This window comes from Ursus americanus, chromosome 9 (assembly GCF_024610735.1).
Source record: "Ursus americanus isolate L20-20 chromosome 9, mUrsAme1.1.p, whole genome shotgun sequence".
Classification (NCBI taxonomy): domain Eukaryota; kingdom Metazoa; phylum Chordata; class Mammalia; order Carnivora; family Ursidae; genus Ursus; species Ursus americanus.
The window spans coordinates 75822314-75847818 of record NC_142135.1 but is presented as its reverse complement, the minus strand read 5'-3'; the positions used below and the strand labels follow the sequence as shown (position 1 = coordinate 75847818).

The 25505-nt window shown below is 35.9% G+C and overlaps 1 protein-coding gene across 2 annotated transcripts in view; it reads right to left on the bottom strand.

The window, feature by feature from the left end:
• The window catches only part of PXDNL (peroxidasin like), a 428875-nt gene that overhangs the window by 117818 nt on the left and 285552 nt on the right, over nt 1-25505 (bottom strand). For both annotated transcript variants that reach the window (XM_045789101.2, XM_087864880.1), the window contains exons 5-8: nt 21450-21521; nt 14047-14118; nt 8249-8418; nt 5582-5699 (exon numbers count right to left, since the gene is read on the bottom strand). In XM_045789101.2, the coding sequence (XP_045645057.2) occupies nt 5582-5699; nt 8249-8418; nt 14047-14118; nt 21450-21521 (432 nt within the window). The remainder of the gene's footprint in view (nt 1-5581; nt 5700-8248; nt 8419-14046; nt 14119-21449; nt 21522-25505) is intronic.

The window sequence follows — 25505 nt, the reverse complement described above, 5'->3', positions numbered from 1 at the left end:
CATTTTATTTTCATATATGTAAAAACTAAAGCACTAAAGAGATGGAGAAACCATCCTTATTCAGCAATTTTCATCACAAAGGATAAAAAGGCACATAATGGTGATATTTCACATCCATTCTTTTAGAGTGGAGCAGAAGAGAAGACAGGACAGATAGAGGCAATCTGTTCTTCTTCACCCACTGAAAAGCCTAATTTTAAGAACTACCAGTTAGTCAATGAGAACTTTAAGTTCCAATTTTTGAAGACATTAGCTTTAGGGAAAACAATATTGCTTTTCAATGGCCAGCAATGCAAAGCATAGGAAACTAGATGTTAGATACTCCTGTAAGTATAGACGGCCACAAATACTCAGTGTCAGTAACATGCAATGAACATCAGGTAATGTGTTTTTTTTTCTAAGTGCACAAATTCAAAAGTCTTATTTAGTATTAGACTAATTATTTTAAATACAATTCTAAAATCATCTAACCTTGAACCCAATTAAGACTACTTGCAATGGAACAGGCCAGCAATAATGGAATTGCACCTTTTCCAAGGATGATTTAGTTTCTTTAAAATTTGTTCTAGGAGCTTCTGAGCTGGTAAACACATAGAGATTTGGGCAGTGTCATACTTAGAAAGCACAGAAGCTCTGTACCCCCTCTTACATACCTTGCCCCATGCATCTCTTCCATCTGGCTGTTCCTGAGTTATATCCTTTTATAATAAACTATAATTTAACTCTTCCCAACTCCTTGTAATGATATGACGGACACAGTCCCTTCCTTCATGGAGGTAGAGTCTTGTAAAAGGAAAGACTAGTAACAAGATGGCATTTGTCTCAGCCTCCATGTGATAGAGAATTTAGACAAAAGAAAAAGGAGGGAGAAGAGAAGAAGGAGAAAAATAGTTGTATACACACATTACACACAGAGAAATAAAGCAAAGTTGGCAAAAAAAATTGTTCTAAAACTGAACTCCTAAAATATTAAAAGTTACCAAATGTGTACATGATCTATCTTCTGGCTAGACAATGCAATAGAATTCACCAATTTTCACTCTTTAAAATGATTTAAAACCAACAGCAGCACATCACATTCATAAATTTAAAATGCACCATTCCTTTTCCTGGTTATTTCCCCCTTTATTCCTATCTTCTTCATTACACTGTTTGCTCATGAATCATGATGTTCCTTCAAAAATTCAAAACAAGTCTTCATGATTCAATATTTGTACCACATTGTCAATTTGATGCAAACCAAGTAGCAATCATATGTAAAAACCCAATCCCCTTGAAAATGTGCCAAAAAACACATTTGATTTATTAAAGGCAATTTGCTTTCTAAGAACTAGGCCCTTTGGCTAGGTACCAGAAATATAAAGATGAATAAGTTATCATCTATGCCCGCAAATTTAAAATATCTTCCCCATAAGAAGGCATATAGTGAAAAACTGTAAGTAGAATGTAATTACAAGCCTTGCTTGTAATCTACTGTAAGTATTGTACTAATATTTGACACAGTTTCAATTTTTTTTAAATGGCCAAAATTCCCACAATCTAGAACCTCAACCTTAAGAAAAGCATGGCTGGTTTAGAAACCTCTTTAGTCATGTGACTATCTTGCTCAACATCTAGTGGCACTCAAAGATTATAAATTAAATGCCGAAGTCATTAGCTTTCCAGTTGTTTGCAATCTTTTCCTATTGCACTCATAGGTAAAACCTCTATTCCAACAAATATGATCTACCCTCTTTCCTGAATCCAATCATAACTGATTTCCATCCTATGCCTTTACTCATTCTTTCTCCAGCTGGAATGTTTTCTCTCCTCTTTGAATTCAATCAATCATTTATTAAAAAATTATTTTGGTAGTTATTTCTAGTTACTGGTAATCACTTTACTCTCCTCCTGAGAAGCCTAAAAAAATCTCCAAACATCGATAAATAGTTGATTTCTAACTTTATTAAATTATGTTCAAAGAAAAGGGTCTTTATGAAGTTGGTTCTTTACTATGAGTTGAGATTTTTGTTTCTTTATACGTGATCAATTTTCACAAATGTTCCATAGTTACTTGAAAACATATAGTGTAGCTTTTTATGTAGCGGATATATGTGTTACCTATAAAACCAGCCTTCCTATGTTATTCCCATTAATTTTTGTTCTTACTTTTTCTAAGAGAAGAGTACTGTAATTTCTCCCTATAATTGACTTTCTGCCAATTAATCCTAGTAATCCTCTTAATTTTGTTTTATTTTTGACAGCTATTTTGTTAGGTATACAAAGGTTTGTGAATCTTACCTCCAGGTGAATTGTTGCTTTTATCACTATGATCTAACGATATGCAATTATACTTTTTTTCAAATTTATTTTGGTTGATATTAATCTGGATATAGCACCTTTATTTTGTTTAGCACAACTTTGCTTTTATATGTTTACCCATCTAGCTTCCACCTCCCCGTATCCTAATGTTTTAAATAAACATAAATAGCACATAGCTGAATTTTTTAATTCAATCTTATAATGTGTTTCAAAAGGTTATTTAAATCTGTACATTCATTGTTTTTATTAATGTATTTAAGCTTATTTCTGATGAGATATTTTGTTCGTTTTCTCTGTCTTCTGCCTTCCCTTTACATTAATTTTAGCTCTCCTTTCCTTTTGTTGATTGATCCAGTTTTTCTTTAATCACTCTTTTCCTTCTCTTAGAATGAAAGTTGTATTCTCTTCCTTATCTTGATATTTTACCATAATTTTTAACAGGCCTTCTTAACTTCTCAAAATCCAAACTCAGTATCATTCTACACTTCAAAAACGAAACATGGAAAATGATTTAATTAGGTCCCCTCTCCTTACTATATTTTTGTTAGTATCATCAAACATTTTACTTCTCTCTTATTTTAAACTTGGTCAATACTTTAACAATCTCAGTTTATTCATATTTATCAACACATTTAAAAACACATCGTTTTTACCTTTGCTTCTTGCATATCATATCTTCCTTATTTATCATACTTTTAGCAAATATCCCTAAGTAAGGCTCAACTCTTTGAAAAGGTCTTTGTTTTACTTGTCAAATAATTTAGCTGAATATAAAACTGAAGGAAACTAAATTTTTTCCCTTTAACAAGCTAAATATATGCCATTACCTTCTGATATGTAAAGTTAACTGTCAGTGTAATTCCTATGCATTTGAGGGTAATCTGCCAATTTTCTTGGGTAGAAAGATTTTATCTCTTTTAATTTTCTGATCATATTGAACCAGATATAGATTTCTTTTTTAAGTCCTGGTTGGGAATCAGTGCAATTCTTAATCTGAAATCTCATGATTTTTTTCACTTTTGGAAAAGTTCTCGTTGGTACTTCTCTAACAGTTGACTCCAGCTCATTATATCTAACTTCTCTTTCTGGAATTCCTAGTGGATATGTCCTGAACCTTTGGATTATAGGTTCCATGTTTCTTAACCCTCCTGACAGCTAATTTACTCCAACAGACATACCCTCTAATTCTCTAATTCTGCCTTTGCTTGTGTCTAATCAGTTCTTAATCCACTGTTCTATGGACCCTAAAGTCAGGATAGAGGTTATCTCCAGGGCAGAAAACAGGAGAATGTTAAGGAAGGAACACCTAGGTAGCTTCTAATGAATTGGCAGTATTTTTTTCTTAGCCTAGTTTATGTTAAACTGATGTTTGTTTCAAATTATCTACTGTACTATACTTTCCATTTCATGCACTCTCAGTATATATATTATCTTTTTATTAAAAAAATACTTGATGACAAATAATAGCAAGACTTGTTAATGTTAAACATTTCTTGGTATAAATTCTTCCCTTTCATTTCTATTTTTTTTCTATATGAAATGGCTAATATTATAACAGAAATTTCTACCTATACTTCACCTTTCCTTCATTTTATTCCTTCTTTTTCAATTTCTTTGTTTCTTTTAAAATGCATTTTAGTTTCTTTAGTCACCATATTTAAAACCCTTATGTCATACCTTCCATCCTGCAATATGATTTTTTATTTGTCCCTTTCTGAATACTAGTCAGTACCTTTATAACCTTGAACACATAATGACTGAAATTAAACTGTAAGAAGGCAGAGCAAGCAGTCTGAAGACATTACAAGCAGCAATTTCTATTTCTCAAGTACCCTTGAACAATCTCCAGATGGAAATAAATTGAAGTCTTCTATCAATTGAAGTCTTTCTCCTGGGCCAGATTCCAGATTTAATAGTATTCATAATTGCCTTCTTTCCAAGCTATTTTTAACCTATACTTATTACTTTTTTGCTAGAATTAAAAACACATTTTACAAACATACCTGAGTTTTTTACAATTACAAATACAATTACAAAAAAGACACAAACTATAGCAGAATATTTTATAAAGAAAAGCATAAAAATTTAGAGTTGATTATACACATGACAGAAAACAATGAAATTTTGTGGAGGCATGGAGGAGACACATGCAAACCATGCTAGTTACCAATAATGTAATTAGTGATAATATAATTGTCCAAGTACTATCATTGAATTGTATTAAGTATATAATTCATTCTATTTATCTATTTCATGTTACTTTCCCACTCCTTTCTTAAAGTTTTATTTTAACTTTTTATAAGTTGTTATTACTATTCAACTCTATATTCACAGACTTTTAGACTGATAGATATCATGTTTTATCAAATAGTAAAATAAGGATAAAATAAATGACGTATTTTAGATAATCTTTCATATATTTTATTGCCAATTCACTTACATAATGTTTTACTGATTTACTATGTGAAATTTGCAACACCAAATGTACAATACCAGTTTGAAACTAAAATAATTAAGGTGAGGGGCGCCTGGGTGGCTCAGTCATTAAACGTCTGCCTTTGGCTCAGGGGGTGATCCTGGCATTCTGGGATCGAGCCCCACATCAGGCTCCTCTGCTGGGAGCCTGCTTCTTCCTCTCCCACTCCCCCTGCCTGTGTTCCCTCTCTCTCTGGCTGTCTCTCTGTCAAATAAATAAATAAAATCTTTAAAAATAAATTAATAAAATAAAATAATAAAATAAAATAATTAAGGTGAGGTTATATCAAATTGTGTTCAATTTTAAAACATACTAGTTTGTTATTATCCCAATATTTCCTTCTAGAAATTATACAAAATTCCTTTACTCAATTTCACAATCATTGATGTCTGGAAATTTACAATTTTAAGAAGTCTTCCAGATACTTTGAACAAGTCGAAAGATGAAAGTTAAAAGACATTTTTATGAAATGTCCAGAAATACCAACAATTTTGGAAATTTCACCTCCAGATAAACTAGTTGAAGAAAGATAAATAAAACAAACAAACTGAGGGCTTCAGAGGGGAGGGCGGTGGGGGAATGGGATAGGCTGGTGATGGGTAGTAAGGAAGGCACGTATTGCGTGGTGCACTGGGTGTTATACGCAGCTAATGAATCATCGAACTTTACATCAAAAACCAGGGATGTACTGTATGGTAACTAATATAATATAATAAAAAAATATTATTATAAGAAAAAAAGGAAGATAAATAGTTTAATGAAATTGGAAAGAGAATACAACACATGCCCGCGCTCAGTATTTACTTGTTATGTATCCAAATAATCTTCGGTTTGGGGTTTCCTTCAGCCCGGCAAGTAAAGTAGACAGTATTCCCTGACGTAACCTCCACATCTTGGGGCTCAAAAGTAATTCGAGGACTCTCTGTAACAGAAGAATTATTGGTATCCTTTTAAAGATACAGAATTACAGTCCTCTAAGAGATTACCGACAAAGGACAACAGATAATTTTAATTTCCTTCTACATTAAACTTTTACAAACTGTACTGCATTTACCCAATAATATTCCAGTTTCGATGTTAGACGTATATTGAACAAAACTTCTGAAGTTTGAAAGAGTCACTGCATAAAGGAATCTCCAATGAGGTAAATTAATTTCCCTGTGCTTTTATTTCTAGTAGTTCAATACAGCCATATTTATGGGAGGAGTTTGATTTTTTGGGTCAATATTTCAAGCCAAGTACTTCAGTTGAGCTTGCAATTTTGCAGGCACTCTTCTAGACAATTAGCCCTCTAACTAGACCTCAAAACTGGTTGAGCAAAATTACTTATTAATATAAATGATTGTTTCCATTCTCAAATAATAATTAGTGGTAAAACATGGAAGCATTTAAATTATTTTAATAAGGAAGTGGGGTGATTGATATTTAATGAACCGGATATTATTGAATTTAAATTATAGAGAACAATGTAAAAAAGGGAAGTTTGTCTTTCTACAGCAAACTTAGCATAAGTTTTTAAACCTTTCCAAATTCTAAAACTGTTTTTTGGTAAGTGCATCATTTGAGACTTCCAATCATTAATAAATAACCAGATCTAACCTGTCTGGAGAATGTTAACCTAGATCTCTATTAATCTTAACCACGTCATCAAAAGTCCATATGAACAACATCTTGGCCTTACCCTTTTTAGAAAAATGATTTGATTCATTTATATATTTTTACTTTAAAAAATAATTCAGGGGCGCCTGGGTGGCACAGCGGTTAAGCGTCTGCCTTCGGCTCAGGGCGTGATCCCGGTGTTGTGGGATCGAGCCCCACATCAGGCTCCTCTGCTATGAGCCTGCTTCTTCCTCTCCCACTCCCCCTGCTTGTGTTCCCTCTCTCGCTGGCTGTCTCTATCTCTGTCAAATAAATAAATAAATAAAATCTTAAAAAAAAAAAAAGAAAAAAGAATTCAACATTATAGTGTGTCAGGCACAGTGCTAAGACAGTGATGAAACAGTGACCCAGACAAAGTCTCTATATTCATGGACTTATAGTTTCATTGAAGCAACTGAAAATAAACGAACACAAAAATGTGCAATAATATGTTGTAATAAGTGCTGAGAAACATAAATGGTGATTTCATAGATTATAAAAAGGGACCTGACTCAGCGTGGGTGTGGTAGGGGAAGGTGGGTGGAGAGAGAAATTAAATAAAGCCTTTCCAAGCATTTAATATTTAAGAAGAGGGCTCCTAAATGAAGAGAAGCAAGAAGAACATTGTAGGCAGAGTAAATAGCATATAGCCAGTACTTGAGTAGGAAAAAAGTTTAAGAACTTCTAGGAACTGAAAGAACATCATGATGGTTAAAACATCACTGAGCAGATGCAGGGGCAGAATGAATCAAGGTTACAGAGTAGCCAAGGGCTACAACATATAGGAAGTGCGACCTTGCTAAGGATTTGGTGTTTCATTTGAAGGTGTGGTAAGCTACAAAAGAATTATATAATTAGATCTGTGTTTTAAGAGATCTCCCCAAGTATCATAGATTGGAGAGGGAAGAAAATGAAAGCTGAAACAGCAGTTAAGATGTTCTGTATTCCCAGCAAACCTGACTATGACATAAACTCCAAGTTGATAGTAAAGGTGGAAGGTATGGACAAATTTCAGATTTATTTGGAAATAAAGACCAAGTCACTTTGCTTCTCAATCTGGATGGAATTAGATTATATTAATATAATTTTCCAAATGACCTGCTTAGAGAAATTCAAAAATTAGCCTCCAGTGAATGGGACATTAGAAAGCAAATTTCTACCGTAAGCTATCACCTGAGTAAATTTTCAAGGAGCCCAATTATCACACATGTACATGCGTATGTATGTATATTCATTTATTCATATTTAAAGCTATATATTAAAATAGATTAGATAGATATGCTGGTAGATATTCTTTTATTTATATTAAACTCGTGAGGTGAGAACCAAATAATTTCTAAGAAGCTATACTTGGATCTTCAATTAAAGTCTGACAGAATTATTAAAGCTGTCAAAATATGAACTATGCTTACCAAATCCGAAGTTTGCATTACTATTATGAATATTAATAATTATTTGATCTAAAGTTTAAAAACCCCAATTATTGATTATTAGCCCTTAAGTAATACTGGTATAAGTGGAAACTTTAATGCTGGTCACAGTATTCTGTGACCTTGTTGAAAAATAGTTGTCCTTAATATTTCCTCTTTTGAAATTTGAAAATTGAATTAAATGATCTTCAAGGACCGTCCCAGCTCTGTTTATGATGCTAAAAACTTCCTTAAATAAAAATGCAGATGCTGAAGAGGAAATTGACCATACTTTTAACTAAATCCCTTGATCACATTTTCTGATATTATGCTTGTCAAATGCGACATCATATAACAAACCTTTATAAGAAAGGGGCAAAGCAAAAGACATTTCCATTTTACACGCACAGAGAAAATTGCATACCACAGTTGAATTCCTCTACTGTTAACGAAGCGATGGAGCGTCCCTGGAGGCTTCTGGGATATTCACATGTAGCGGCAGCCTGCGTTTGGCCATTTCGGGCATAGCCTTGCATAAGTTCCCCCAGCCACATTAAATCACAGTCACAAACTAGAGCATTGGAATCCAGACGCCTAGGCATGCAGGCAAGAATTACAACTGTTGAAAGGGACTATTAATTTCTTTTGAATATTCTGAATTAAAATATTTAACTTCCTCTAATTTACCTTCTGTGTCACATTTTTGACTCTAGGATTTCTAGTTATCAATTAGATTAAACCACATGCTTACCTGTTTGCATTTCTTGAACAGAAATAGATATATTTTCATATTAAAATATTTTTGGAAAGCATTTTGAGGCTCAAAAAGTGGTTTTTACTTAACATGCATTATACTATTTGATTTAAATAAATAACTGTAAGATAAAATGAACACTTACTTGTTTTAGAGAAGACGAAGACATACTAAAATGTTATAGTTCTTTTACAGGTTAAGAACAGAGACTTTATATTTGGTGGAGGTGTTTTTCTAAACTTTTTCATAGATGTTACTTACAAGAGTTGAGGCTCTATTACCCAAAGGAGGCCTATAAATGTGCTGTGTATAGTCTGTGCAACAGCCCCAGACGACGTGCTCTTTTCTCTTGTAAACCAACCTGACATCAATATGGATAAGCATGCATTCCCTTGTGTTTTCAAATCTCCCTAAAGGTTAGAGGCAGGACTTTTAAAATTTTCTTTTTCTTGTGTGCTAAAAGGCTTGGCTATCACTGGAAATGATGCCATTTTACAAAGGTCCACATCTGGAAGTGTCTCTTAGAGATGGTGGTGGGTAGGCCTGTCATATTTTTTTTGTGATATTTCTTAATCTAGGTCCTAGAGTTCTTCACTTTTGCTAAGTTTTACTATATTTTCCTAATCCTTTCCAGCACTTTATTTCTCAAGAAATAAAATTGATAGATAACCAAAGAGATTTATGGTGTACACTTCCATTCTTGCCAAAAGATGTATAGCAAAAGGGCCAGATATGATAAATTATCTCTTTCATATATCCCAAGGGTTAGAGGGCAACGCTAGCTAAATCCACAAGTCTGTCTATAGTGGTAAGCAGGTCACATTCTGCACAAGGGAATTCCAGAGATAAAATGATAATATGAATATACAAGAAGGGTTACATTGTTCAAATTTTATTATAATAAGTAATGCCTACTGTAATTTTTTAGCAGAATTTTAAAATGCTATAATTTTTTAATAATTGTATGAAATGTCCTTAAAAATCATTTAGGAAACAAAGGAATTGAAAGAATCAATTGACATATAAAATTTAAAATACTAGCTGTTTTAACTTAGGAGTCTATATTAATATCAAGTTATTAGAACAGTTTTTTCTAAAAGTAAAAAAAATCATGTCCTTTTCAGATTTGAATTATAATAATTCTAGAAAACTGTAAATTTTTTAATAAATTTAAGAAAGATTTATTGTCTGATAATTTTGTGAACTATATTGTAGATGCTTAGTTCATAAGATTGAGTTATATTGTACTTAAATTGTATTACACTAAAAACAGTAGTTATATTTAGCAGCATTAAATTGTTAGGGGGGAAAAAGTCTCACACTCATTAAAAAGTTGCTGAATGTATGGATTTTATTTGCTTAATGCTTCCATCAAGACTTCACATGAAACTGAGAAAATAAAGCCATTACTGAAATGGAGAATACTTTCAGCCTTGTCTGGAGTGATGTATAAGAGGTAACAGTTGGCTAGCACTTCCGCAAGGTATTGGGTTCAGTGTCCTTGCTGTTCCTTACACTGACTGATTTACTGTATCAGCTGCGTTTCTAAAAAACAGACCTATTTCAACACTAAGGAGGTCAAAGTTCATTCTGATATATGTTTTGAGTTTAATGTCTGGTAATTTTATCAAAAGCAGTTTTTTGTTATTAAAAATTAAGGTGTAAATTCTTGTTAGTATCACCATGAGATTTCTAAGTTGAACAAAAGCCAGGACATCAACATAACTCCCTTGGGAACATCATAGTCATGGGACCCTAACAGTCTGGAATTTTCCATTTCCCTGACATCATCATTGCTTACATATCAATCCTCCACTAATCAGTGATCCATACTTTCCCATATGTATCCTTATGCTTGTGTGTTTTAGCAACACTTGAGAATAAGATTTAATTTCTTCTTTGTATGACCGTTGATTTCAATTAAAATATTCATCCATAGCAGGGATACAAAGCATGAATAAAACAATTATAGGATTTTTTTTTCACTTACCACTTAAAAAACCTCCTTTATACTTGGAAAAAAAATATATAGTACTAGAAGTATATTTTTGCACAAAAATCCATTTGGGGAGCCTTTATAAATAGTGTTTCTAAATTCATACTGGGAAAGCATTCTTTGAAACATTGCCTATAATTTAAAGCCACAAATTTTGAAAAATAAAAAGCTATCAAGTAAATCAGTAATAAAAGCGGGTTGTCTTAATCCGTGTTAGATCACACTTATTAGTAGTATACTATGCTTGAAATCATTGACATTTTACTGTTCTCTATTTTTAAATTCTCTTAAATCAAATGTCACACTAAGTGTGCTAAATAAAAGACAACTGCCTTTTGATAGTATTCAGTCAAAAATCACAACACCCAAATAATTACTCACTTGGGCCTGTTCACCGCTCAATGGGTAATTGCAAAGGGAAAGAAAAGCATGGGGTAAATTCAAATTCAAATCTTGCTATTTGAAAATAGAATAATATATCACTTGTACTTGCATAATCTCTTTCACTTAAAGATCCAAAAGCACTTTTTAAAAAGCATTTCATTAATTTTTTCAGTACTCTTGGAAGGAATGTGGTTGTCATGAGTTAGAAATGATACGGTGCAGATGGGGAAACCACTATCTGGTGCTATACACAGCTCCTGGGGTGAGAGAGCAAATGGGATTCACACAGGTTTCTTGGACCTCCAGGACCCGTGAAGTGACATTCCCCCAGTTGTTGAGAGACTTCAATGTGGAAGATAGAATTTATTGGATGGTAGATGAGCTTATTTACTAGCTCCCAGTCACTTTCCTTTATTCTGATTTTCATGTGTAAATTATAGCCTGGACAGGCATGGGTTTGAGGATTTGGAATCACTAGGTACCAGTGCACTCGTCATCTCAGACTGACCAAGATCTCAGGAACCCTGGAAGAGTTTGCTGAAATCATCTGTATGTCAGTTTACCATGACCATAAGAGATCAGTGTACCATCTATGAAATCAGACACTTCATCAACATAACATACTAACAACGTTGTCTTAAAACTGGCTTAAAACATGTGAAATATGATATAGCACATGCGTATGAGATACATAATGGCATATCAGAGGGTCTCCCTCTGCTTCTCTATTAGTATTTATTTCTCTGTGTGTGTTCCAGCAATGGAGTGAATGCTGTTTCATTAAATGTAAAAAGTTAGAACAAAAAAGCTACTACTAAAATTTAATAGGGAAGAATAATAGAAAGGGATTAGAGAAACAAACAAACAAGAGATTAAGCATTTCAAGACTTTCTGAGAGTCCGAGAAGTCCAGAATGATACCCAGATAGAAATGTATGTAGAAAAGAAACATTTAATGGGAATTAAAATTGCAAATACACAAAGACAGTGACTCTAACAAGTGATAAAACAAATCCAACAAAAGAGAGAAAAGGCAAGTAAAACAATATTTCTCCCACTACCAAAATAAAGCATCTTATGACCTGGTTAAAAATGCCTTGGCATTTTTCATTTTCCAGATATGACTTAAAAACAAGAATGTTAAAATAACAATGAGATAACATTAACACATCTGTTGGAATGGCCAAATCCAGGACACTGGTGACATTAAATGCTGGTGAAGGCATGGAGCAACAGAGCTCTCTCATTCACCACTGGTGGGACTAAAAAATGGTACAGCCACTTCAAAAGACAGTCTGGCAATTTCTTAAAAAACTAAACATACTTTAGCCCTGCCATCCAGCAGTCATGCTCTTTAGTATTTATCCAAAGGAAGTGCAAGTTATGTCCCCTCAAAAACCTACACATGAATGTTTATAGCAGCTTTATATATAATTGCCAAAATTTGGAAGAAAACAAATGTCCTCCAGTAGTGAATGGATAAAGAAACTGGTACATCTAGACAATGGAATATTATTCAGCACTAAAAAGAAATTAGCTGGTAAGCCATGAAAAGATATGGAAGAATCTTAAATGCCTATTACTAAACTAGAGAAGCTAATCTGAAAAGGCTGCATACTGAATGATTCCAACTATATGACATTCGAGAGAAGACAAAACTATGGAGACAGTAAAATGTTTAGTGCCAGAGGTTGGGAGGGCAGAGGATGAATTGGTGGAACACAGAGGATTTTGAGGGCAGTGGAAAGATTCCGTATGAAATTACAGCAATGATATATGTCATTATACCTTTGTGTAAACTCATACAATGTTCACTACCAAGAGTGAACCCTAAGATAAACTATGGACTATGAGTGATTATGGGGTATGAATTTCAATAAATGTACCACTCCAGTGGAGAATGATAGTGGGGGAGGCTGTGTGGGAGCAGAAGGTATGTGGGAAGTGTCAGTACTTTCTGTGAACTGCTCTAAAAGAGAAAGTCTTTTATAACAACAAACAAGAATCGATGTGCATACTATTTCAAATAGCTGTGGTGCAACCAGTTCTGAGAAGTAAGGAAATTTGGACAGAAAAGGAGAATCATCAAGTAGCTGTGGGTCTGAGCACAAAGAGCACAGCCCAAGGAGAAAAGACTGCAAGGTAGCATCTGCTATGAGAACTGTGATGAAGGTAGACAGAGAATACCCACTGGATAAAATGGACTGAGGCTGGATGAATGGTCCTCCTGATTATTCATGATCCTTGCAATGCAATGATTCCAAGCATTATTTCCAGGCACCAATTAAACACACATTTATTTCCCCTGATGTTCTGATATCTATTTAATCTTAACATTCCCTCGCCCATCGACTAGACCTGGGCACATCACACCAGAAAGACACCAGCAACAACGTGACCTCCAAGACAGCTGAGAGATACTCATTTGTGGTTTTTCCACTCCATGCCCTCCAAGAGCTCTGAGAAGCAGGACATTGGACTTTTACCTGATAACTGGGACTTACCAAGGGAAAACACAACAACCCCAAATCCATCAACAATGCAGAAGTATACCCAGGGATCAGCTGAAGAGACAGATCAGGGTAAAGGCGAGTGATTCACACAGGCAGAGAGAAAAGTGAGGCAGTTGGAGGCTCAAACAGAATTGGGAGGTTTGCTCTGAATTGTTTAGTGTAGAAGAAATGAACTGTACCAGTAACCATACGTGCAACGAGGGAAAACTTCTGAAGCCTGGCCAGAGGAGTTAGACTTTCCTTGGAACTACTCACATCTCTTTTTAAATAAAAGTTAAAGGAAAAGGAAGTCTTGGGAGTCTTTAGATTTGACTAGCAAGGAAATTACTGAGAACCGAGGAAACTTCTATCTTCAATATTCCTTTTGAATGTCACTTCTAAGAGAATACATGAAAGCGTGGTAGACTGTCTGCGTCCTCTATCACTCTGCAGTTAACGAAACCATTTTCTCCCTTACGTGCTAGAATTGCAACGATCTTTCATGGCCAAAGGAGACAAAGGCAAATCATGGCTTGGGACTTATTTATTTGGGGGAAATCATAAGGTTTTTGTGTGTGTGCACTTGCTTTCACTTACAGTCTCTTTAATGAATTCAGATGAGAAAAGCTCCCAGCCGGGATTTTAGATAATTTGTTGTTATGCAAAAACCTGAAAAACAAAAGATAACTTTGAATCACAACACAGTAATGATGCTTTGGGAGACTTAAAAAAAAAAGAATATTGAATCCATATACATTTCTAAAAGTATTTCAGTGAGAGAGGGCAAACACAAAACAAGAGTGTCGTTTATGCAAGCACGGTTTTAAAGATTTACATGCATGTATTTTCTCATCCATGGTTTTTTGAATTTTTGGTTTTATTGAGTTAGAGATTACAAATGCTAAGGAGAAAAATCACGGAAATACGTCTTTAAACACACAGGATATCAAGGTAGAGAATGTATTCATCAAAAAGAATGGCACAATAATGTATGACTGCAGCAGCCTGCAAGAGAACCATGATTAACTGGATCCCGCGGATGGCAACCCTTTGTTTACTTTCACTTGCTGGCCAGCAGCAGTTTTGCTAAACGGCAGTTCCATTTGGTGCTGCTGTGGTCCCTGGCTCAGCCAAGCATTTGCCTGTTCCCTTTCAAATCCATGCCCACGTCCCCACTCCAGGCAGATCACAGGAAAGCACATCCCAGGCTCTTTTGCCCATGGAGGAGGCCCAGGCCACAGTATTTTTACCCTTTCTTCCACCTGCTTGGTCCTGCACTGGTTTGGGTTCCCTGAGCGGGGCCCTGGCCATACACTTCTTGCCACTGTGACGAGAGAAACTATGTAGCAAATCACCAGCTAGGGTTCATCTGCTCACTAGCACCGCTGAAAACATATTCAACAAAGAGCACATGTATGAAGAGAGGACAAAACAGTAGTCTACAAAACAGAGGAAAGCTACACGCCATTTATTTCCAAAGACTGTGGGAAATGAGCATAAATAATCCAATAATGTGTAGAAAATGTTAACAATTAGCTACATCCAGCCTCCGCGTCCTGATTTATGACTAGTGCCCCATCTCAAAATTAAATAACATTATCTGATCATGTTTTCCTAGCAATGTATGGTTTTAGCTTAATTTTAACTATTTTATCTATTAGGGATTAAGGTAACAGGTGTCAGCAGGAGTCAAAATATTTTTATGGCTTTGGAATTTGATGCACAACTGAGTAGATGTAATTTTTTTTCCTGGTCCTTACTATTTTAGTTCCTTATACCCATTTTCCCCTGCCCCACCCAATTCACCAAATTCAGAAACAATGACTAGAGAATAAACAGTGAACAGTTAGGTTAAGATGGGTATACAGGCAGAAGTTACACACAGTAATTCTCATTCTCCACAAACCCTAATATATATATATCCATATCTCAGGAGATATTGGAATAGAATTTAATAATGGAGAAGTAGCTTGTAGTACATTGCAGCTGAACTTTGGGGAAAGCCACATAATTTGGACAACTTATTCATGTGTTTTTTTGCTGGACTACAATCTTATTTCACTATTTTACAACTAGTAGAGTCCAGTGTGATAACAATAGTAAAAAGGTTGCTGATTATTCTCTTAACATATTTAAAAGGCTGGAAATTGCATCAATAATCAGAGATTGAAAGATGTTATCTATTTCCCAAGCCAAGTAGACCCAATTAATTGTTTAACAGGCAAAACAAATCAAGAAAAATGCAAACCATTTTCATCATTACAGATTTTGAAGCAAGGTATGTAAATATTGAAAAATCATTGTCAAAAATTTTCCTTCATTTTGTACAGTGACAAAATGTCCAAATTAATGTTATTTCAACATTAGTTTATGTCATACATATTATTGGGGTTACCAAATCAGATACTATTGCTACTTGTTATTTCTATAACTATTTGTTTTCAAGTAGATTAATCTCTCTAAACCTCAGTTCCTTTGTCTCTAAAATGAGCTTATTATTATAATAATTATTATTATTTATCTCCTAGATTACTATGTCAGTGACAGCGTTAAAACAGTAGTAGCATTTCAGTGGTACGATTCAGCAGGGGTGCAAAACTGAGGCCTGTGCTTTCCTTTTTCTCTTTCTTCTTTCCAACTTCTGTGAAGTTAATCTACAAAATGCTTCTGCTGACTGTCTATTGAGTTCTGCTTATGGAAGTGTCACTTTGATTGCTTTACTCCCAGCAAGACCTAAAAAGCACCTCTTCCTGTACTGGAAAAGTTCATATAATAATCATTTGCTGCTGTTTTCTGTCAAAGATGTTTGGTTAAAAAGAAAATTAGCGGAATCCATTGCACTGAAATTGATACAAAGACTGATCTCTTTCTTGTGACAGAAATATATGTGTTATCAAACAAATGAAGCCATGAATGAGTTTTTTCTTTTTTTTTTTTTTTTTTTTTTTATTAATAACGATTTTTTATTATGTTAGTCACCATACAGTACATCCCCGGTTTTCGATGTAAGGCTCGATGATTCATTAGTTGTGTATAACACCCAGTGCACCATGCAATATGTGCCCTCCTTACTACCCATCACCGGTCTATCCCATTCCCCCACCCCCCTCCCCTCTGTAGCCCTCAGTTTGTTTCTCATAGTCCATAGTCTCTCATGTTTCATTCCCCCTTCTGATTACCCCCCCTTTCTTTATCCCTTTCTTCCCCTACTGATCATTCTAGTTCTTATGTTCCATAGATGAGAGAAATCATATGATAGTTCTCTTTCTCTGCTTGACTTATTTCACTAAGCATTATCTCCTCCAGTGCTGTCCATGTTGTAGCAAATGTTGAGAACTCATTCTTTCTGATTGCTGAGTAATATTCCATTGTATATATGGACCACAACTTCTTAATCCAGTCATCTGTTGCAGGGCATCTCGGCTCCTTCCACGATTTAGCTATTGTGGACATTGCTGCTATGAACATTGGGGTGCATATGGCCCTTCTCTTCACTACGTCTGTATCTTTGGGGTAAACATACACACCATACACAAAAATAAACTCCAAATGGATGAAAGACCTTGATGTGAGACAGGAATCCATCAAAATTCTAGAGGAGAACATAGGCAGCAACCTCTACGACATCGGCCAAAGCAACCTTTTTCATGACACATCCCCAAAGGCAAGAGAAACAAAAGATAAAATGAATTTATGGGACTTCATCAAGATTAAAAGTTTCTGCACATCCAAGGAAACAGTCAGAAAAACTAAGAGGCAGCCCACGGAATGGGAGAATATATTTGCAAATGACACTACAGATAAAGGACTGGTATCCAAGATCTACAAAGAACTTCTCAAACTCAATACACGAGAAACAAATAAACAAATCAAAAAATGGGCAGAAGATATGAACAGACACTTTTCCAATGAAGACATACAAATGGCTAACAGACACATGAAAAAATGTTCAAAATCATTAGCCATCAAGGAAATTCAAATCAAAACCACACTGAGATACCACCTTACGCCAGTTAGAATGGCAAAAATAGACAAGGCAAGAAACAACAATTGTTGGAGAGGATGTGGAGAAAGGGGATCCCTCCTACATTGTTGGTGGGAATGCAAGTTGGTACAGCCACTCTGGAAGACCGTGTGGAGGTCCCTTAAAAAGTTAAAAATTGAGCTACCCTATGATCCAGCCATTGCACTACTGCATGAATGAGTTTTTTCAACATTAATGTTCCGAGGAGAGAAAAGTGTATCTTCTGCCTGAAATTTAGGTTAGCATTTCAAGATATATCCATTGGAAATCCAAGAGACTTATAAGAAGTAGAGAAAACTTCATATTCAGATCCTATACTTTGAGGAAGCTTCTTGATAAAGCCTTGGCTTAGTGAGTTGCTTGCCTGATAAAGAAGACATTTCCAGGCTGGTTGACTCGATGCCAGTCCCTGCTGCTCCATAAAGCATCCCGTGTGATGTTGTTTCAAGCTGGTATTCTCTCCAAACCAATAAAGCTAAGTATATTCTTAGTCACCATGAATGTTCTTTATGGCTACAGAGTACCAAGGTTTTCTTCCTCTTGATATATTTTTCCCATTTTTTAAAGAGAGATTCATTAAAGATTCTAAAAGAAAACCACGCAATATACAAACTATAGCTTCTTGAGGTCAGTATGCATATAAAATATAAATACAGGGATCCAGCTTTACGAAGAATGTCCATAGTCTGACCACTTTGCAATTTGCAAGTGGCCCTGGGGAGAAATGGCATAGTTATCAGGTTCTTCGAACCAACCACGAATTATTAGACAAAAAGTCAGAATTTTGTATACTTTAACAGGCATTACTGCAATTTTCTGCCTGTGCATCAAGCTCTAAATTACCAGCTTGAACATTTCAACCCATGTGGCTTCACCAAAAGCGTATAGATTTTTTTGCTTGGTGATGTAATAATAAATTGTTTATTATTGTTTAAAGATAAGGCTTATCTACTGGAGAAAAATCTAAGTTTGGTAAAGAGCCAGGAGTCTCAAATTAATTCTTCTCTTCATAGGAAAGATGAAGATGCAGGTCTTCACTTGCCTGTATTGGCATCATGCCTCCAGTGAAAAGAATATTCCACACAAGTGGTAGGCATTGATATTTATGAATGCAACACATGGAGGTTTTTATCAAAGCCTATAAGTAAGTAAAGAACCATTCTAGGTATCCTGTTGCTGCTACTGCTGAATGCACATTACTTGAGGATGTGTGGTTACAGACAAAGTCATGCCAAATTTGTATAAATTGAGAAGTACCTTAATAAAATCATTTAATTTTAATATTTAAAATATTATTTCAACAAACACACTTCGAAGTTATAGGGAAAAGAATTCTGACTCAAAATAGTGGCGTAAGCATGTGAATTTGCTTCATTCTCTTTTAGAAGTCAACTATAATAGCCCAGATGGTCAATACAATAAATAAACCCATAACAATCAAGAGGACAGAATGCATAAGGTCATCAACAGATAAGAAATGTCAGTGAACTCTGGAAACATACAAAATGCATGCAAGAGGGTTGGAAGATGAAACAGAAAAAGCAGAAGCCCATAGAATATATTAAGCAGAAACAATCTGATTGCTTGGGACCCAAGACACCAAACAGAGTAGAGGGACAGGATGGGAAATGGGGTTAACTGAACATGTGGATGGAGAAATGTAATTAATTTGTAGCTGCTGTCAAATGCTAAGAGGAAAAAAATTTACATATATATACATATGTGTGTTTATATGTATATGTATTTATATATGTGCGTACATATATGTATATGTATATATGTGTATTTATATATGTATATCTACACACATTATACATATATATATTTCTTATTATTTTTATAGGTTTTTCTCTACAGAAATTTTAAAAATTAACAAAGAAAAGTAACAGATTTTGTGTGGAGCAGTAACTGAAGAGGGAGACTTTCCTTTCACATTCTAGTATTTTAGACGAAGAAATCTGCTATTTTCCCACCCAACTATCAAAACTAAAATTACCTCTAATGGGAAATTTTGGAAGAAAACAGACTTATCTACAAGGGAACAGGAGAAACTTAAACCTCCAACCCAATGTTTTCAAGTATAAATACCAAGGATCACAAGGCACAGGAGCTTAATCAGGACCACGGCAAAGAAAGCACAAGACAAAACTAAGAACAACCAAGTCCAGAAGAAGTAGGGGAATTCAAAGAACTAAAAAAAGAGAAACATAACAAAAACACAGTGTGCTTAATATATTCAGAGATCTTTCAAGAAATATGTATATATAGTTTTTATTTACATAATAGGGAGGAAACTAAAAGTTAAAGCCTTTTTTTTTTGGTCAGTTCCCTAGTCCTTCAAGACTTTTCATGGATCCCAAGATAACAGCCCCCTACAGAAGGTGGGAGTTGCCATCACTGTCATAGGGCCTGTGAGGGCTTCCAGATCTAACTTTGGGGAGCAGGAATCTCCCCTTACCAGTTTTCAATGGAGGAAAGCAATGCTTATTTATCAGCAAAACTTTCCCCAACATTAAAATCAGTGGCTTAGGTTTTTTGAGGTTATTAGTCATCATGATGCTAAACCTTGAATTTGCTGAGGTGGAACTCACTGCTCAAGGCTGTTGGAGCAGGAAATGGGTATAGCTCCCTCCTCCATTACATGACTTCAGCAAAACAAGCATACAAATCCAAACAATGCAATTTCATGCATTACAATTCCCATACTTCTATATGCAAATAAGTTTGGAGTGATGGCATAGGAAAGTGGTTGATTAGCTCTTTTTATCTTTTAATTTTACTGGTCTATTTCTTGTATCAGTATGAAAGGGCATCCTTTTCAAAATCTACAGACTCCTAATTACAATTTCTTTTCAGATATATTTTAATTCAAACTGATTCCCGATTAAGTTTAGCTACATTATTCTGCACTTTCTGCTCATAAAAAATCCATATCTTCTGCTAAAATCACAATTAATTTGTTAATATAAGGTACTAGAGGAAATGAAGGGGTAGAGTATCTTCATCAGATAAAAGACAACACAAAAGGAGGCTGTCCAAGTGTCCTTTTGGTCTGTCATTGTTACTTAATAAAGCTTTATTAAATATAACATTCATCCAGAAAAGTACGCACATCATGCTAGAAGCATGATGACTTTCCTGAAAGCAAATGCAGCTGGGAAAACAGAACAAGACAAAACTACCAAGACTGCAGAAGCTCCCTCTGCTGTTCTCCATCACCTCCTTCTCTCCAAAGGTAATCATTGTCTTCTAGCTATTACACATGTTTCTGCTGTTTCTGAATTTCTTCAAAAAACAAAATCAAACTATGCAATTTTCAATGGTTGGATTTTTTTGCTCAAACTGTTTCTGAGAGCCATATTTGCTGTATAGTCTTCTATTTTATGAATATGTAGCAACTTATTTCTCTTCTTTTTTTGTTGGATGCTTGAGTGGCTCTAGAGTGGAGGAAGTGATGGTGTCATAACACGCTTGTGTTGCACATGCATACATGTCCAAGTCTATTGTGTCTATAACTAGAAGTGAAATGGATGGAAAGGTCATAGGGGATGTGTATGGTTAACTGTGGTAGATGCTGGAAGTGATGTTGGAAGTGATGCTGTCATAACACGCTTCTGTTGCACATGCATACATGTCCAAGTCTATTGTGTCTATAACTAGAAGTGAAATGGATGGAAAGGTCATAGGGGATGTGTATGGTTAACTGTGGTAGATTCTGCCATAAGTTTGCAAAGTGGCTTTACCTCCTTCATGAAGTGTTCATTGTTTTTGTCCTGTTTTTAATTGGGTTATTCATCTTTTCTCCATTGATTTCAAACTATAGAATGGCTTACAGTAACTCTATCTTATAGTACAAAGGTGCAGACTTTGCTTTTTAGGCTTACAACAAAATGTCCTGATCTCTAGGGCAGTCAATACACTGTATAAGCAGAAGAAGTAAAGCAGAAGCAAAGGAGTCTAAAGAGTCAACACTTACAGTCGTTCTAATTTCAGAAGGTCTCCAAAGGTCTCTGGCTGCAGTGTTTCTATTTGGTTGAAATGAATATACCTGGAAGGCACAAAACAAGTTGGTTATTTCTTGTGCTGGTGAGTAAAATAAAATGTTTGAGGAATTAACAATAGCTTCAGCTGAAATTCAGCTCTGAAATATTTCAAGTCCCCTCTTACAGTCCTGGGCCTAAACCTGATGTTCCAACAGGGAACCAAAAGGAAGCGCATCCAGAAGCAGTAACTCAATGTTATCTCTTCTCTTAGGTAGTGCTCTTGAGTAGAAAGATGCTACATGGTTGGTGAAGTTACCCTTCTACTCATTAAATTTTTTAAAGATTTTATTTATTTCTGTGAGAGAGAGAGCATGTGAAAGAGAGCAAGCACAAGCAGGGGGACGGGCAGAGGGAGAAGAAGGCTCTCCACTGAGCAAGGAGCACAACTTGGGACTCAATCTCAGGACCCCAGGATAATGACCTGAGCTGACACTTAACCGACTGAGCCAGCCAGGGGCCCCTACCTATTAAAAATTTTTAAAGTTAAGCTAGAATAATAATTAAGACTGGAATCATAATAAGACACATTACAAGGGACCACATGCTTATTATATTTCAGGATAGAAAGAAAGTTCCAGTCTAGAGAAGACAAAAAATGACATATTTTATGTAATAGGATGAATATTTGAAGTGAATTAATTATGCCTGAGGAAATATACAAAGTAATGTATCTTCTTTTAATCCATTTAGAACTAGACCTTTTCAGTCCTTGGTAACCCCCTATGCAATCAATCCAGTGGATATTTCCAAAGCTGTCATTTCAGAAAAGCTTCTCTTGAAGTAACAAGCAGCGCAACTGAAGATAGAAAGGTTTCCCTTTCTCTCAGAAATTCTGTGAGGAAATGGAGAAACATGACTTCAAAGCAGAGGGCTGAGCAGAGCAAATCTTAGATCCACTGCTAAGGCTACATACTTTTCTACAAAAATTTGAATATCCACCTTGCACCTGACTTCTAAACACAGCTTTTTCAAAATCATTGAAATGAAACCAACAGTCACATCTAGCAGTCTATTGTGAATTGTCTGCAGAAAGCACCTCAAACCCAAAATTCACCATGAGAAAGAACAGACCAAGTCTCACACTGAATTATGTCCAAACAGAACACATAAATTGCACTTGACTTAGTCAACAGAAAGTTATTTTACTTGAAGTGAGGACACAAGAAGAGAAGATTTATATTTTATATGTTTGCATTAAATATATTTATTTAACCACAATTAGAACTACTTCTGAAAGAAAAAATAAAAACATCTTAAGGAAAAGAAACACCTCTACTTCATTCATAGGCTCCTTTCTTATAAAATCATTATTACAGGATGAGCATTTTAGACACCAATGCAAAAGCATAATAATTAAAATAGAATGAAAAGGATGTAGTTGGAAAGGAATGATAATTTCAGACTGTGTTAGGTTGGATCCTGGAGGCAGTGCTGTACCTTCCCACTCTCTAAAATTTGGCATCCTGGTTGATGGTCACAAAATTCCTTCCAAGGGTTGCACTCATTATAAAAGCTACAACAATGACACTGTGTAAGACATAATTGTCTTAATATTTGCATAAAACAACTTTGTCTTTGTTCTTCATATTACACATACACACTCAGACATACATACCACACGCTGTCCTCTGAAAATCATTACTTATGTAATTGGTCTAGCATACAGTGAAAGAGGTAGAGTCTGGAAGAATTCAAGAAAGAAGGGGCGGGAATGAGGTGTATGGGGTAAGACCAAGTGTGGGAGGAAAGAGAGAGAGGACCTTCAGTGACCACAGTGAAGAAAGATTTGGAAAGAGGTCAATTACAAGATTTTTCTTTCCAAATGAAGTGCATTGCATCATTGAGATTCCATGCTTACTAACGTAGAGTGCAAAGGGACACTTCATGATGAATGTGAATAAATGCTGATTAGGACTTCAAATTTAGCATGAACTAAGTAATAATAACAGTAACAACACCAAACACTATCGTTCTGTGTACTTTACATGCATTTAGTCATTTTTTTAATCCTCACAACATTTTTAATCCTCACAAATACGCTGTGAGATGAGTTTTACAAATACCCCCATTATTTAAATGGGAAAAACGTGATATAAAGAGGTTAAGGTACTTGCTCAATTTTGCACAGATTGGAATTGCTGGGATCAAGATTCAATTTCGGAGGAGTTAAGATGGCAGAGGAGTGGGAGACCCCCTTTTCAGCTGGTCTCCTGAGTCGATAGGTACCATACCAGCCTGAACATCCATGGAATCAGCCTGAGATACAGGAAGATACATCTGGATCTCTACAAATGAACATCTCCAGCGCTGAGTATTGAGGTACGAAGCCAGGAGCCGTGAAACCGCGCACAGATATCGGAAGATAAATGGAAGGGGGAGGGAGCCGCTGCATTCGGGTGCCGGGAAGCAATAGCCACCTGTACAGGGGAGCGGGCGGACTTGAAGATTGGCACCCCAGAGAGAGCAGACTGAGACTGTGAGCCCAGGAATGTGTGCGACCAGACTAAAATGGAGCTCTGGTGCGCTCACTGGAACCAGACTGAGACCGGGAGCTCTGGAGTGCACGAGGGCGGCTGGCGGCTGGTGGTGTTAGAAAAAGAAAGGACAGAGACGCACCAGCCCTGGAAGTGAGGGCTAGGATGCCGGGTGTGGGGCACACATCCCGGGACGCTGCAGGGTTGAGCAGCACCAACAGAAACAGAGTTAAAGTGGCCAGAACATCAATGGAGAACGGTCTGCGATCCCTCTATTCTGAGACAGAGGCTGAGATTCAGCCACTGCTGCTCTGACTCTCAGAAGAGGCACAGCGAACTGCCAGGAAAAGCCGCCAGAGAACAAAAGCCTAGAAATACCAGCTCACAGAGTGCCCATCCCCATCTCCCCTCCCAGGGGACTTGGAGACTCTACCCAAATAGGGTTGCCTCAGTATCAGCGTGACAGGCCCCTCCCCCAAAAGGCAGGCTGAAAAATCAAATCAAGAAGCCCATATCCCTAAGGTCCCTATAAAACAAGTGTGCACTGCCTGGGTCTTGGTCAATAATTTGGGCTCTAGACAACCCCGCAACCTCTCCTCATCAGAATGACGAGAAGGAGAAATCCCCCCCAAGCAAAGAAAAGACAATGAGTCTGTGGCCTCTGCCACAGAACTAATGGATATGGATATAAACAAATTATCAGAAATGGAATTCAGAGTAACAATGGTCAAGATGATGTGTAGACTTGAAAAAAGTATTAACGAAAATGTTAATGAGAATATAGAATCTCTAAGGGTGGAAATGAGAGCGAATCTGGCAGAAATTAAAAATTCTATGAGCCAAATGCAGTCAAAACTAGAGGTTCTGACGGCCAGGGTGAATGAGGCAGAAGAACATATCAGCAAATTGGAGGATGGGTTAGTAGAAGAGAAAGCTAAAATAGAATCTGGACTTAAAAAAATCCACACGCAAGAATGTAGGTTATGGGAGACCTCATAGATATATATAGAACACTACACCCCAGAACCAAAGAATGCTCATTCTATACTAATGCCCATGGAACGTTCTCAAGAATAGACCATGTTCTGGGGCACAAAACAGGTCTCAACCGGTACGAAAAGACTGAAATTATTCCCTGCATATTCTCAGACCACAACGCTTTGAAATTGGAACTCAACCACAAGGAAAAATTTGGAAGAAACTCAAACACTTGGAGACTAAGAACCATCCTGCTCAGGAATGATTTGATAAACCAGGAAGTCAAAAATCAGTTTAAACAATTTATGGAGACCAACGAGAATGAAAACACAACGGTCCAAAACCTATGGGATACTGCAAAGGCAGTCCTAAGGGGAAAATACATAGCCATCCAAGCCACACTCAAAAGAATAGAAAAATCTAAAATGCAGTTTTTATATTCTCACTTCATGAAGCTGGAAGAGCAACAGAGGGATAGGCCTAATTCATGCATGAGGAAGCAGTTGACCAAGATTAGAGCATAAATCAATGAATGAG